This window comes from Pleuronectes platessa, chromosome 10 (assembly GCF_947347685.1).
Source record: "Pleuronectes platessa chromosome 10, fPlePla1.1, whole genome shotgun sequence".
Classification (NCBI taxonomy): domain Eukaryota; kingdom Metazoa; phylum Chordata; class Actinopteri; order Pleuronectiformes; family Pleuronectidae; genus Pleuronectes; species Pleuronectes platessa.
In genome coordinates, this window is record NC_070635.1 from 10,904,830 (window position 1) to 10,919,646 (window position 14,817).

General features: G+C 41.4%; 2 protein-coding genes across 2 annotated transcripts; both read right to left on the bottom strand.

Moving 5' to 3' along the window:
- Nucleotides 1-6: 6 nt before the first annotated feature.
- On the bottom strand, nt 7-5,540 carry gba (glucosidase, beta, acid). Its single transcript, XM_053432445.1, has 12 exons — nt 5,414-5,540; nt 5,247-5,324; nt 4,459-4,650; nt 4,228-4,374; nt 3,576-3,709; nt 3,311-3,483; nt 3,140-3,229; nt 2,903-3,050; nt 2,007-2,231; nt 1,407-1,570; nt 1,192-1,308; nt 7-735 (listed from the first exon to the last, which is right to left on the bottom strand). The coding sequence occupies exons 1-12, from the start codon at nt 5,481-5,483 to the stop codon at nt 630-632; spliced, it is 1,644 nt and encodes a 547-aa protein (XP_053288420.1). The 5' UTR covers nt 5,484-5,540; the 3' UTR covers nt 7-629.
- Nucleotides 5,541-6,266: 726 nt separating this feature from the next.
- On the bottom strand, nt 6,267-12,580 carry dap3 (death associated protein 3). Its single transcript, XM_053432425.1, has 13 exons — nt 12,319-12,580; nt 12,182-12,223; nt 11,490-11,603; nt 11,249-11,350; nt 11,055-11,163; nt 10,870-10,962; nt 10,633-10,763; nt 9,357-9,437; nt 8,073-8,237; nt 7,923-7,982; nt 7,722-7,811; nt 6,563-6,680; nt 6,267-6,480 (listed from the first exon to the last, which is right to left on the bottom strand). The coding sequence occupies exons 2-13, from the start codon at nt 12,218-12,220 to the stop codon at nt 6,395-6,397; spliced, it is 1,188 nt and encodes a 395-aa protein (XP_053288400.1). The 5' UTR covers nt 12,221-12,223; nt 12,319-12,580; the 3' UTR covers nt 6,267-6,394.
- Nucleotides 12,581-14,817: the final 2,237 nt, after the last annotated feature.

Sequence of the window (14,817 nt, forward strand, 5' to 3'; positions counted from 1 at the left end):
ATGGAATACTTTAAAACAAGATGTGCTTTATTCAAAACAGAAACAAGCGTAGTGGTTTACAAACTCTGTACATTATTTATATAATTTATTCAGTGCTCCGACATGATGAGGACACTTAAAGCATCTTATTACCTGGAAATTAAGGCATCAGTTACACAGCAGCACAGGTCTTTCTGCTGAGGTGTTTTCGTTCAGTAGTTCAAGGTACCATCCCTGATAGGAAGTGGTGCATTACAAAGTGCAATTAGCTGAGGTTAATTTAATTAAGTGACCAACAAAATCACAAAACCTGCAGAAAGGCATGGTAGATAAACTAAAATTGCAGCAGATAATTTAAAAGAAGTGCATTTAAGTGGCTGAAGACGTACTCAAAGTAATGACCATCTTTGTTGATGGGGAGTTCAATCATTACAAGCTTATCTCGTGTAATGTTGAAATCACTTCTGTACTTCTCAACTTTTCCATCTTTCTTTAAATGCACCGCTGCAATACACTCCTGTGGAGAAATGCTCGACTTGATATCATTTACCATGACCTCTTCACCTCCATGACGACTCCCTGAACTTAAACTTCTATGATTTGGATCTTGTTGAAACAAGTCCCCTGTAAATATGATGTCGTGGTTATGATCAGTGAGTGTTCCAAGCCAGTGTGAGGAGGGAATGAGCCGGAGCGGTGGAGGGGATGTAGCCCACAGCCGGATCCCAAACTTCAAACTGGATCACGGACGACGACCTACAACACAAAGTGATCAGTACAACCCATTATCAGTTAAACACATTCAAACCATCTGTATATAAAGATGGACGACATGACCGCTCCCCAAAAGTGAAGCCAAACTGTTTCAATCCCCCCCTGGTGGCCGGCTGCAGTACAGGACATGAAGCCGGCCACCTCCCAAGTTTTTGATCAATAAAAAAGATAGTTTCTAAACATGTGAGGTAATTATTATCACACTGATATATGTGCAAGTGTTAAGTTATGTGGTAAGTTTTAATAGTTATTGGTTTGTATCGATGGGACCTCGATACCACGGCTCGATTGCCCGATCTCTCTTGTTAACTCTGGTTTCAAATGACGTTGTTTTCACAAAGTGGCAGCACGAATGTCTAGGATATTTTGGCTTCATTTGCGCATGGTGGGAAGTCGTCCATCTTTATGAACAATCTATGACTCAAACAGATCCTGTACCTGTTGAGTATGATGAGCACCACTGAGCCGTCTGGTCTGATGAAGGCGGAGAATTCCAGGTGTGTGACCTGACTGGCAGACACACCCACTCTCTGAGACCCCTCCCACAGGAACTTACTGTGTAAAACAGGAGATTTGTGATTCTCAAACTGCTGCCCTCTGAGGATGAAACAGGAAAAATGGGACATACAGTGCGATGATGGTTCATGTTCTACCTGAAATGGGCGATGCTGTAGAAAGTCGGCTGCTTGTAGAAGACGTCACGCTTTGAGTCTACGATTACAGGGCTGTCCACAAAGTTTTTAACCCAGTTTGGCCCACCAGTCTGATCCAACGCCAGGTTCCAGTCAGTCCAGCCCACGACATAGTGATTCAAGTCCTGCCACAGAGAAAACACCCACAGATTAAAATTTATCCGGTGTTACTTTGTGTAAATGAATCAACTGGAGTGGAGCCTGGTGTTTAGATTAAATGTCACAAAGACAACACATCTACATAAACAAATTCCTCCTGAGTCTGGAGCCGTCTGGAGGCCGGGTGCACCCATGCAAAATGGACAGAATGGAAGGCGTCCAATTTCCTTTGAGGGAGTGAAGACAGACGAAAGAAAACACCAGTTCCAGCTTGCTCTGATGGCCTGCAGGCAGTGTGTGGAGAGTGTGCAGCAGAGTGCGACTTGTACACCTGCACTGCAGTATCAGAGGAGGTGACTCACCTTTCCGGTTCAACTCACGGCTTGTCAGGACTCACATCTGCTACTGTGGATGTGACTGAACAAGCACAACCCTCCACACGTAAGATAAAGAGGGTCTCACCTCTAGAATGTCATGTGCGTACTGCTCAGCCCGGTCCCAGCTCCCCAGCTTCACCCCTCTGTCGAGCGGGCTCCACCCGGCGCAGGCCTCCGTGCCAAACAGGTAATACTCTGGATACAGGTGATGGGTGGTTCCCAGGCTCAACTCAGCGGGGACGAAGGAGTCCATGTACCAGTGGACCGCCACGCCGTGAATGTACCTTCCTGCATGAACATCGGTTAGGACCTGCAGGGACGAGGGAAGGGAGTGAGAACTGAGTTTCCACATAAATGAAGGCAACACAGAACACCACAGTTATTTACCAGGGTATCTGAAGGGTTTGGAAAAGCACTAAATTTACTGGGACTATCTAGAGCAGCTTAGAAGCTAATGAAGTCATAGTTTTAGCACAAGTTTTAAGTTATCTTATATTTATTAATCATTCAAAAAAAAATTAACCATACATTAATTTTAGAAACTTATTTGGGTCCAAAGTTGCATTAAGATAATTGTTGCGCGACTAAGAGTAGGGCTCTCTGCAAGACTAAAGGTGACGCAGCTGAAGCTCCTCAGCTCCCTGACGCTTCTTAAAACATAATTTATGAATCCTAGTACAATATTTTATTACCTATGTGTTGACTATATCCGATTATTGTATTAATGATGTACTTTAATGTTACCCTGAAGGCCCCCTGATTAGAATTGTTACTTTGTTTTGATAGTACTGTATAAATAAAGTTTGTTATTATTAATATTATATTTTTGTATTATCTAATCTGTTTTCTGTTGTTAGAGTAAACCTATTATTCATTAATGTGGCTGGAGAGTTCTGATTACATTTCTGCAAAACCAATGAATACTCAGGTTTAATTAAGTTTACGTGGCTTTTTCCAGAGTACCTCTGTCCTTGAACTCACCACTTTGGCCCAGTGAGGCAGCAGCAGACGGTTGTCGTCCAGTATGAGGACGTGTGTGTGAGGGAATGATGAGGCATGCAGTGCAGGGCCCAGGTCCAGAGCCACCCAGTCCCGCTGCTCCTCAGGCGTGAAGCCCAGAGCCTGGAAACTTCAGCGAGACAAAGCTTCTTCTCAGTCTGATGTGAATGTTTAGAAGCCATGAGGATGGTTAATGATGTTTCATAGTGTATCCCTCACCTGTAGTTAGTCATCTGTCCGGCAGAGGGCTCATTCCCTGTGGTCAAGGCCCAGAAGGTCAAGTTATATTTAGCGTATTCCTCAAGGAACCTGAGAGGAGAGAGGGGAGCGACCATCAGAACTCATTTTCCATCCCCTCCTGGATCCCACTGAGGTGAACCCACACGTCACCTGATATAGTACTGAGCCCATGTTTTATGCTCTTTGCCACCAGGCTGGCCTTTCAGGGAGCCTTTTCCTATGAGTGCACCATTAGTCTTCATCCAGGCGGGGGCACTCCAGGCACTGGCCAGAAGAGACAGGGGGCGAGGAGACAGGGCCTGAGCTCGCTGCAGGAGTGGGATCTGAGGAGAGGAAGAGGAGGAGAGATGAGAGGGACTGATGGATGTGTGTGTGTGTCTGTGTGTGTGTGTGAGACACTGACAGAGAGACAGACCTTCAGGTTGACGTCCTCTGGGGCCAGGGAGAAGTTGTCAAGGTTGTAGTCTCCAGCGGAGTCAGCGTAGGTGTACAGACGGGTGGAGAAATCACAGCTTGCCATAGGGACACGCACAACGCTGTAGCCGATTCCTGCCAGAGACACAGCACCAGTTACAACAAAGGCTGAATAATCACTACATATTCTGACTAATCAAAGCCCAGTGGACCAACAACTTTCTGCAGTAATTCACTCCTGGAGCTAAAGTAACCGAAGAATTGTTTTTAAAAAGTTTGATTAAAGTTGTTCTTGATGTTTTATGTCTTTGGATTTCTTTACTTTAGCCCCATTTATTTAGCATTTACGGCAGCTGTCTCCCACTTGTAAACTGCTTAACTTCTCAAAAGTAGTTAGAGAAGTTTTTTATGCTTTATTGGACCCCTACTGTATGCAATTTACTTTTTATTGTGTTGAAGCGGTCGCTTTGTGCAAAGCTCTAGTTACTTTATGTTCATGTGTGAAAAGTTAACAAGCAAATAATAATAAGTAATACATTTGTATCTACCTCCTGAATATTCCTGAAATGAACATTAACATCATACATCTCTGATGCAGCACTGTGGTATTACAAAGCACCTTCGAGACGAGGCAGGTAGAACGTGTAGTTTACCTTCACTGGAGAAATACTGTCGCAGCAGCTGGTCCTGTGCTCCAGCAGAGAGCGACAGGATGTTTATTCCTGCTGCGTCTGTCATCGCTCCACCAAACCCCCGGATCTTCTGGTACTTCTGATAGGGAGCGATGGTCAACCTGAGGCCTGACAGAGACACATACACACAAGAGATGTTCTGCACTTGTGCAAACGCCACTGACATCCACAACAAAAGCCCACATCACTCACCTGCCCCGGTGCTGTTCACCTGGACCCGACCCCGGCCCCGTTCCAGCCTGCTGCCTGCCACGCTGCTCAGGTAGGAGGAGAACTGTCCCAGCGGGGGCAGGGTCACTGACCCGACACTGTCACAGTACGTGGAGTTACACTCACACACCACGGAGCCATGGCCAAAGCTCCTGGCAACACATGTGTTGCTTTCTGTTGGGAGAGAAGAAGACGCAGGAGTGAGAAGGTTTAACGACTGTGGAACAAAGAAGAGGATACAACATTTAAACAACTGCAGCAGATCAAAAGTAACAGAGGTAACAATAAAGGCTGGTCATATAAAACACATATAACATCAAAAGACTGGGTGATTGGTCACAATAACAATAGGGACATTCTGTGTATATAATACAACACACACACACACACACACACACACACACAAAATAAACATAACAAAAAGTTTAAACAGACAAGTGGCCAATCTATAGTGCGTAGATATACCTAAATGAAATGTGCTTTTTTAAGTTGGCAATACTTCAGATATTTTGAACACCCCATGTTATGATTTCATTTTTTAGTTTTGGGTTGTACTGATCAATACAATGGAACCAGTACTGGAAAGCAAAACGTTTGAATTAAATAACAAGAGAAGCAGATATTCTGTGGTTTTAATATTGGAAAAAGTTTAACTATTTACATTGAAATTGTCTTGTTGACAAAGGGAGTTATTTCAAGGAGTTGAGCAGGGATCTGGTTCTCAGCTTAACAACACAACTTGTCTTAAGTGTTGTGTTGTGTTGTGTTACCTGTTGCAATGATCACTTGTGCTGTGAGGAAGACAAGAGCCACAAGTCCAGCAGCTGGCAGTGACACAGCCATTTCATCTGCAAGCAAAGTAGATCCAGTTGCATATGAATGAAACACTGGTTAATTCAGTAAAACAACACCAACACGTCACAGCAGATGGTCTCACCTGACAGGGTCCAGAAAGAAACTCTGACATGTCCTGGGAATAAGTGGAAATAATAGTTTCTCTCTACCATCCACTCTCACGTGTCCTTTGTACCAAACAAACACTTCCTGTAACGGCAGTGTGTTGACAGTCATGTGACTTTGTCATGTGGACACCGGTGCCATAACCTGTACCGGACACCAGGAGGCACTGCATCTTCATATAGATAATAAATGTGGTTAAATGGACCTTTTATACTGTTCTGATCCTATTCAAGATCATTTTATGTTTTTAGACTTCTGCAGCATGTATGTTCCAAATACATATTTCAGTGACTTTATCTTAGAACAGCTTTGCATCACTTTTTATTAGTTTATCAAGTTGTATGTGGAAATATATACAACAGTGGCATCTATCTATCTATTTATCTATTTATCCATCTATTCCTCCATCTATCCATCCTACTTGAAATTAAAGATTGTATGAAGATGTTCATAAACATCAAAAAGATGGGATGTTTCTACATTGGATTTAAAAATGATCAAGAGAGAAATGACTAGAAACTTGGACTATGGGCAGAGAAGGTCTCTGGTTCGTCTCTGGTTTGACTCCACGGAGAGACAACAAAAGACTAACCTGGATTGATCAGTCCAAAAATCCAAGAGTCTCCCTACCCTGTCTAGTGCCCCTGAGCAAGGCACCTTACTCCCCCAACATCTGCTCCCCGAGTGCCGTACATGGCTGCTCACTGCTCTGTGTGTACTGCACCAGATGGGTCAAAAGCAGAGATTAAATTTCCCTACCTGCATGAGTGTGCCTTTGCATGACTGTGCATGTGTTTGGGACGAATAAATGCATCTTATTACACAAGCACTTGGTTCAACTTTTTATTATCAAAGCAACATACATGCATCATAATTTACAAATGACAGAAATGGACATTGGTAAGTTTGTATATTCCCAGGACACTGATATCTCTATGTGACGTGTTTCTCTGTGTCTTTACAGGGAGGAACAAATTCTTTCCATCATGGTTGGATTTCGGTTGGTCATAAAGACGAGTTCTTTCTTCCCTTCCTCTGTCAGACCTGATGGGGGGAAAAAGTTAGTCGAACAGCATCACTTAAAGTACAACGTCATAGTGAAAGCTCCGATGTCAGTATCACTTACTCTGTGGATGCTGCAGCCAGTTGCGATCCATATAGTAAAGATAACAGCTCTCAAACTCCTTCTCGCTGTAGTTGGGCACCGACACCGGGATGAACGGGTCCATTTTGTCAAAACCCGTCTGGTGAGCGGCACAGAGACAGGAAGTCAAAATACAGGACAGCAGAGCAGTTGTGTTCATGCAGAGAAACACATTTTGGTTTGAACAGCATATTAAGAGATGTATTAAGATCACAAACAGACAAAACTATATTCAACACAAGCCCTGCTATAATATTCAAACAAATACAGATATTAGGATTTATATACCTCAGACACACAGATGGGTAAACATGGTGGCTGGTCATGAATAGAAATAGAAATGATTTAAAACTATGCGATCAAAGCATCAGCCATTTTTATTTAGTAAAATGTTATTTGACCCTTCCTTCAGTTTTATAGTTCAGCCCTCGTCCTCCATAAATGGAAGAGGTGGTTGACAGCGATGGATTTATTGGTCCATTAGTAAATTGATCTAGTTAGATGCAGCCGACAGCAGATAAATATGACGGTAATAAATAATCCTGTAAAAGCCCATTGCGACAACACAACAGCACAGTACGACACTCCCAGCTTTCAGGCTTTTAAACTGAGCAAGGCAGACAGGGTGAGGACACATTCAAAATCCTGTCATGTTGAAGTTTCTGTTCTAAGCAGAATATTCTGGTTCTCTATAATCTTTAACAAGCTATCAGTACCAGATTAAAGAATAAATGTGCATCACTCTACAGGATATCGTTAAGAATTGTTTCTCCACAAAATGGAGTGGCGTGCAACAACTGGCTCTAATGTTAATAAACAAAATCAGAAGGTAAAACGAGTCTGGAGGAATGTGTTGAATTAATGTTTTCTGTTAATATTACTTGATATAATAGCAGCCTTGTTGCTCATAGAAAATAAAAGGTTTGTTTTGCAAATCAATAACAAAACATTATGTCCTGTGTGTTCCACTAAAAGTCATCTTTCAAAGTCAGATCCCTGATAATCGGAGCGGCGCAGCCATGAGGTCGGAATTACAATTTCCTGATTAATAACCAGAGTTAGTAACGAGAAGGAAAGATGAATCTGCTGTCAGATCTTGATGAGAAGTTTCAGAGATAAACGTGATAAAATGACCTCTGACCTCTCCCAGCAGCTCTTGAGGCAAGTAGGCAGATTTTGAAATGAAGAGGGAGCCTGTCTGACACACAGTGGAGATGATGGCGCCTCCGGTCTGTGACAAGAGAGTTAATCAGGAAATAATTTAAATAAGAATTTTTTTTATATATATATATAAAATATTCTCATGTAACTATGGTCAACGCCTTTAGTGTGTTCTTCTCACCCAGTCATTGTTCATCAGCTTCCTCAGGTTGTAAACCAAAGTCAGCTCCTCTGGCTCCACCTGATGATGGCGAGAAACAGAGACACATAAAACATCCCGTCTGTTGACACTGAGATGAAACATGACAGGATTGCAAATATGTTTTCTCACAGCGCTCCTATCCTCCTTCTTGATGGTGGATCTTCCCCACAGGGCGTTGACACCATCCACAGCCACGGCCAGACGAAAGTTGGACTCCGGCTGGCCGCTTTGTAGCCTCAGTTCCTTCATCACCGCCCCGACAACATCACTGCTGCTCTTCACACGGGATATTCCCTGCGGTAAAGGACACACAATCGAAACCTGAAGACACTGTATTGTGAAGGGACATCTAACTGAAAGAGTGACAATACACAACTCTCTAGAAAGAGAAAATCTGTGAAACTGAGTAATGGAAAAGTAATTAAGGTAACTAATGCTGAGCGGCTAACCTGCTCCGGAGCAGATTAAGTTAGAGATAAAAAAAAATCAACCAGTTCAGAGCTCCACCCACAGACCAATCAATTCCTTTGATACAACATGTAAGGGTTCTGAGAGAAAATTAAATAAATAAAAGTAATAAAAATTAGTATCTTAATGAAAGATTTAGATTCTCATCAGAGGGAATGATAAACCTCTGTCAGTTGCTGGAGCCGAACCTGACACATGGAGCAATGTGCTCACAGTACCACAGACTGTCTGTATTGATCTGTGCTTCTTTACTCGTGGCAGTTGATTAATGGGTAATAAGTGGTTAATGAGCGTTGGTTATTGCATAGGAAATAAATTCCATTTTCGTGCCTAGTAAACACTCATCTACCGCAATTTTTTTTTTTTTTTTTTAATTTTAAACCTCTAAAGACCAAACTGTTTAATACAGATGCCAAAACTCGGGATGTGAAACAAAATCAGTGAGAAATAAAATACCACAACTGTCAGTCTAACCTGCTTTGTCTCATATTGTGCTGTCAGATGGCTGGTGATATGAGATCTAACCACATTAAAAGCCAATAATGAGCTCACAGTAACAGCGTCACCTAAAAATAAACCCCCTGACGAGCCAGACACAGCCCGTCAGCGCTGCTGTCCCAAAGTTTCTTTAAATTAGAAGCCTAACAACAGCATAGAAAAAGGAGAAATTCACGGGCTGCACATAAATTCACTTCTCTTTCTGCCGTTGACAGTATGTAGTAGAAAAACATTGTGCTGATCCATCACCCTGCTCAGTTCATCGGCTATAGATCAGCACTAAGCACAGGCGAGGTGAAAGATGAAACTTTAATGACCCCTTTGGGGCAGCTGCTAAGGCAGAGAGAAAGAACAGCGAACAGATAGAATTATATCGTGGCGGGTAAGAAAAACTGCACCTCCTGCTGCACAAAAATAGTTACTCAGAAGAATAAAGAGAGCACTCACCATATCCACCAACTGTCCCAGTAAGCTCCCCTCCTCGGTGGACTCACGCTTTGTCCACACATAACGCTGCTTTGTCTTTATCTGAGAGGGAGAGGGCACAATTTCACTCACTGTTTTTATACAAACAAGGTTCTCATTTAAGTTTCCGGTGTTTCTTTCGCCAAACATTCAAAATGAAAAGTAAGGCTTGTGTTATTAATCTTACAATAATCATTCCCATAAATGTCTGAAGCCTTTCCTAACTGCACAATGGTATGTTTCTATTGGCATTAACTGCATGTGTCAATATGTTTAAGACTGTGATTATGTGATTAAATCAATAGGGCCAAAGTAAACACTCTACACTTCGCTATATAAAGTCCTGAGTAAAGTTGACATCCTAAATTATCCAGAAACATAATCTGATCAGTCTGTTGTGTGGCTGTTTACTTTATTACATATAAGACAGTATTGTTTCTTACAGTGATTTACAGGTTACTATACTATACTGTGATTAAAACTACAATAGATTCAGGTTTGTTCATCCAGCAGTTTAATTGCTTTATGTTTATTAGCATGTGACCTCAACTGCTGTGAAAACACAGTTAAGGCACATTTAAGGAATATTAATGCCTGAGAGCTTGTTGATAATGTGAGAATCGTTTCCAGCACCACAAGCCTTAATTTGATTATGTATATTTTAAGTGACTTATATAAATATCATTTGATGAGTGATGTTGATCCAGCAGGGTTTCCGCAGGTTTCTTCAAGTTCAATTTAAGACTTTTTAAGACCATAATAAATTAATTTCAAGACCTAAGTCAAGATGACATGTGAGGGAATATCAGAGTTCTAGAAATACTGACACTTCCCCATCATTGAAGATAAAGTGAAGTAGCAGAGGGGACAATAACCCTTGAAACACCAAGTTATCTCTACACTACAGCCAGAGACAGTAGGTATCCTTAAACTTTACCGGAGCCAAGCTTACTGTACTGAGATAAATTCTGAATTAATAAGTTATCAGTCCAACATTTTTCTTGTGTGTTGTTTTATTATAGCATGCTAATATCTGGATCGTTGAGAAAGAACTCAACCATACAGAGATGTTACAAACATGCATGCCACAAGGAAATTTCTCTAAAAATTATTCAAAGGAACTGAATTAAAACTCGACTAAATATATTTAAGACTGAGAGCCTAATATTTCGCCATTTTCAGGACTTTTTAATGTTACACAGACTGTGTAAGACTCTGCAGAAAGCTTGATTAATGCACACTGCCCAACAATTGTTACCTTTGAAAGGAACTGCTCATTGGTTATTTTGAAATGGCGCAGCCATTCCGCAGCTTGTAACGGTTGGTCGAAGCGAGAGGTGTTAAAGGACGAGGGCAGCAGCTCTTTGCAGTTCTTCACCCACAGGAAGGCTGTATAGAAAAAAAAGAACAAAGAGAAGATGTAGAAGGTAAACTCCTGAAACTCTCCGTTTACCAGTCAGCAGCCATGAATCACGTGTGACTGTGTTCGTCTCACCGTCCGGGACGTGCAGCACCAGCCACCCCTGTGTGTGGCAGAAGTGGACTGTGTGGCAGAGAGACATCGTCTTCCCGCTGCCCCTCAACCCGTCTGAGCAGCTCTGATGTAAGGTCCACAATAGTCAACAATTCACAGAGGTTGTTTACTTTTCTGTCTGTGTGAGTGTTTGCTTTGAAGGATACAGAATAAATATCTGAGCGCGGGTTTGCTGTAGTCGGCTTTCTTCAGGTACGAGATGACCTCCAGAGCAGGCTGCCTCACCATCATGCAGGCTTCATTGAACGTCTTCACCTGTAAAACCAGGCATTCAATCTTGTTGTCCTTGTATTTTACTATTAAAACTTATGTTTATGCAATGATACAAACAAGATCCCACCTGTTGTTGATAGCGCCAGGGGAGTCCATGAGGGAACGCGGTGCTGATGTGTGCAGAGGGCAGAGTGTAATACTGTCCCAGATGTTTCTCACACTGAAATTCCTAGAAAGGCACAAAGAGTTAAGAAATATAAAATTAAGTATTGCTACAAACACATATCTGATGCAGCCAGGCTGTTTAACGACGTGGTCACTGGCTCTGAGCATCATGGTGAAGATGTATTCAACGTCTGATTACTCACTGGATTATTTTCCTGGGTCCTGAAAACTGAGAAGGGTTCAGGATCTGACTCAACAGCCACAGACTCCAGCTGCTGCCCACATCCAGAGGTGTGAAGGCTCCTTACATGCGTCACCTGGGAAAATTCAAAAGGGGGAATATTTAATATACACCGGAACATGTTCAGGGATGTAAACAGATTTAATGCAAACATGTACCGTGATCTACATTTATTTGACATTTCACAACACACTTAGATGTCTGACAGGCATTTTCAGGACAAACTCAACTTAAAAACACCTTAAAAACCTAAATCCTTAGCAATTGTTTTCCTATCGATCGTCTCATTGTTTGAGTTCTACTTAATTTTACCAAACTAAATTTTCAAGAAAAGGAAACGTATTTTGACACATACACTGTAAACTTTGAAAAACAACTACACAAGTTGCATGATATGTAATAATTGTATTTAAACGATTGTTAAATGATTATATAATATGAATAATGTGTAATTTCAGTAGCAGAATTGAATTGCTTGAATAGTTGGTTTATTGACAGACATGAGCTGATGTCCAATGATCAGCTGCTACATCGTCTTCCATTAGCTGTACACAGAGCAGCAAGTTACACAGATCTACACGTTCCTATCATTATTGAAGCACAGAGCAGGTTATATGACAGTGTACAGCTTCCTCTCGCTAGCTGTGACCTCACCGTTTGCCGGAGTCTGAAGGACAGTCTGTGCAGCGCCATGATCTGAAACCCAGAGGAGGACACGAGTTCAGATCCTGTCCACAGACACAGAGACAACTACAGGTGATGATGTGCGTGGTCAGACTGACAGCTCTCACCTTGGGTAACGCACGCTTAGCTAACAGCTAACATCAGCAGCGCGGAGCAGCGTGAGGTCGTGCACACGTTCACTTCCGCAAATCTTCACCGAGGAGGATTTGGGGTAATGTCAGGGAGACATAAACCTCCTGTGTTCAGGGTTGAAGCTGAAAGTAAAAACCTCACAGCGGCCGGAGAAGTGAATATAAGTCAACGAGCCGAAGCCGACATGGGCACCGCCATCATGCAGCCCACAGCAGGAAGTGACGAAATGCTATCAGGATTCTGTTCAGCCAATCAGGTGGCAGGAGCCAGGCGACGACAACAGAGGAAAATGGAGTTTGACATTTTTCACCTGTAATAACAATAACAATAATAACAGTAAATATTGTATACATTCAAAACTTGCCTATGACGATTTAGAAAAATGCTAGTGCAAAGGTAGACAGAAGGTTCAGCTGCTTACAATCCAATGATGTACTTTGTAGATTTTTTTTAACATAACAAAAATATCTGATTATTTTATTCCTCTTTTCCATGTTAATTGCCAGATTTTAAAGTAAAAATACATACACTGGTACATTAATTAATGGTAATGAGAAAAGATGGGGACTAAGACGACTGCCCTGGCGTATACCTGCGCAGTAACTCAAAATGTATAGATAGATAGATAGATAGATAGATAGATAGATAGATAGATAGATAGAAGGTGGGAGGGACAGATGGATACTTAAATTGTCTTTGTATGTAAAACAGAAACAAATTGTAATAGAAACCAGGGATTTGTTGTTGTTGTAGATTCGTGCAGTAGTAGGCCTCACCTGGTCTCTGCAAGAAGTGGAAGTCAACCTGAGAAGCTAAACTTGAACGAGGACATCTAGAGGAGGACAGAGAGACAGCTCACCTTCAAAGTAAAAGTTCAGGAGGCCTTAGGTTTGATTTGGTTAATGAGTAATGAGTGATCCATACTCCTTGTGTTAGTTGAACGGAACAATATGTAATTTATTTGATCACCGAATATAAACTAGAAGGTTTTGCATGAATTTTCAGAATTATATTAAATTAAATGTGTCCCACACTGTGATTCTTGTAATGTGTCAGAAGCCAAGGTTATAAACTACTGTGTTATTCTCTAACAATAAGTTTTTAAAGCATGTTAAATCATCCAGTATCAAAAATCGAAAAATATATAAGTAACTTTTAAGTAAGGCTGTCAAACATATGTAGTAAAGTAGAAAATACAATGGTTTTCTCGGAAATGTGTATCAAAAGCAGCATAGAATGACACAGACACACGCATAATAATTTGTCCATCCTCTTAGTGTGATTAGTTTCTCATGGGAAAGAGAAGGCGGTGTGGCCAAGGGGGTAGAGTGGATGTACTCCAATTAGAAGGTTGGTGGTTTGAGTCCCACTCTTCCCATCTGCATGTTGAATTGTCCTTGACAAGATATTGAATACCTATTAATTGCACCATATCTTACACTCAATTTAAAACATAAATAAAACATTTTTAATCATGCTGCTCAGATCGCTTCTGCGCAGGAGGTAAAAAAAATTGATAATCCTTACAATTTCAATAGGGCCTCACTGTCTGTCAGTGCCTGTCAGTGCTCGGGCCCTAAATAAGTTAGTTATAATTATTATAATAATGCAAATCTGTGATACCGATGAAATCTTTCAAATAATCAACTCAATCAATTTCAAAACCAAGAGCCTTTTTTATTTCTCAAGTTTTAATTTGATTAGAGCCAGGCCAATGACGGATAATAGGGTTTGTACTTGAGCAGCTTAAATACTAAGGTCTTGCTAGATCAGTCTTGCAGAAGAACCCTAAATCAATATCAAGCTTTAATACTTTTATATTCAGGGAATAATGCCCTTATTATTATCCATATTCTTAAATTAATTGTGTATTTCATTAAAATGTTCTGTATCTATGGACACAGTAGGTGGTTGTTTATTGGGTGACATTCATGCGTGTGCATTCAATAGGGAATTTGGAGGTTACAGAGCACTTATGATGCACAGAGCACAGGAGGAATATGGGGCAAGTAGAGACCTACAAGCATTAGTCTTTGTCCCGTGACCCCATAGGGAGATATTCTGGTCCTGTGCATAGACACCACAAACTACACAGCAGTAACAGAGGTGTTAGTAGAATCAGAACAATTTATTAGAGACCACACAACCAAGGTGTTGAGATTATTTTTCATTGATGCAGAGTCTTGGAAAGTACTCATTAACACTATTAATAACAACAGTAAATACATGTTCTGCATTACATCGATTTTTGTATTTCAAATGAATGAAAAAGTATTTTCTGTTAAACTGACACAGATGAACTTTTTAATAAGTGCTCAGTCCTGAGCTGCCCCCCCCCCTTCTGCTGTGAAGCTCCTGTTACATTACACCGTGCAACTTTTCAGCTGCTCTCTCACAATCCTACCAGCCAACCTATTTTAGCCAAGTCGTCGCCATTTTATTAAGTGTCTAAATAGCCCTCCCTGTTCGCCTGT

What these genes read in the sequence shown, in the direction of transcription:
- dap3 (XM_053432425.1), bottom strand. Translation starts at nt 12,220, where the DNA reads ATGGCGCTGCACAGACTGTCCTTCAGACTCCGGCAAACG. An exon ending in CCTTCAGACTCCGGCAAACG is followed by an intron (nt 11,604 to 12,181) that starts GTGAGGTCACAG and finishes GAATTTTCCCAG; the next exon opens with GTGACGCATGTAAGGAGCCT. An exon ending in AGAAGGAGGATAGGAGCGCT is followed by an intron (nt 7,983 to 8,072) that starts GTGAGAAAACAT and finishes CGCCATCATCAG; the next exon opens with GTGGAGCCAGAGGAGCTGAC.
- gba (XM_053432445.1), bottom strand. Translation starts at nt 5,483, where the DNA reads ATGGTAGAGAGAAACTATTATTTCCACTTATTCCCAGGACATGTCAGA. An exon ending in ACAGTATTTCTCCAGTGAAG is followed by an intron (nt 3,710 to 4,227) that starts GTAAACTACACG and finishes TGTCTCTGGCAG; the next exon opens with GAATCGGCTACAGCGTTGTG. An exon ending in TACAGCATCGCCCATTTCAG is followed by an intron (nt 1,309 to 1,406) that starts GTAGAACATGAA and finishes TGTTTTACACAG; the next exon opens with TAAGTTCCTGTGGGAGGGGT.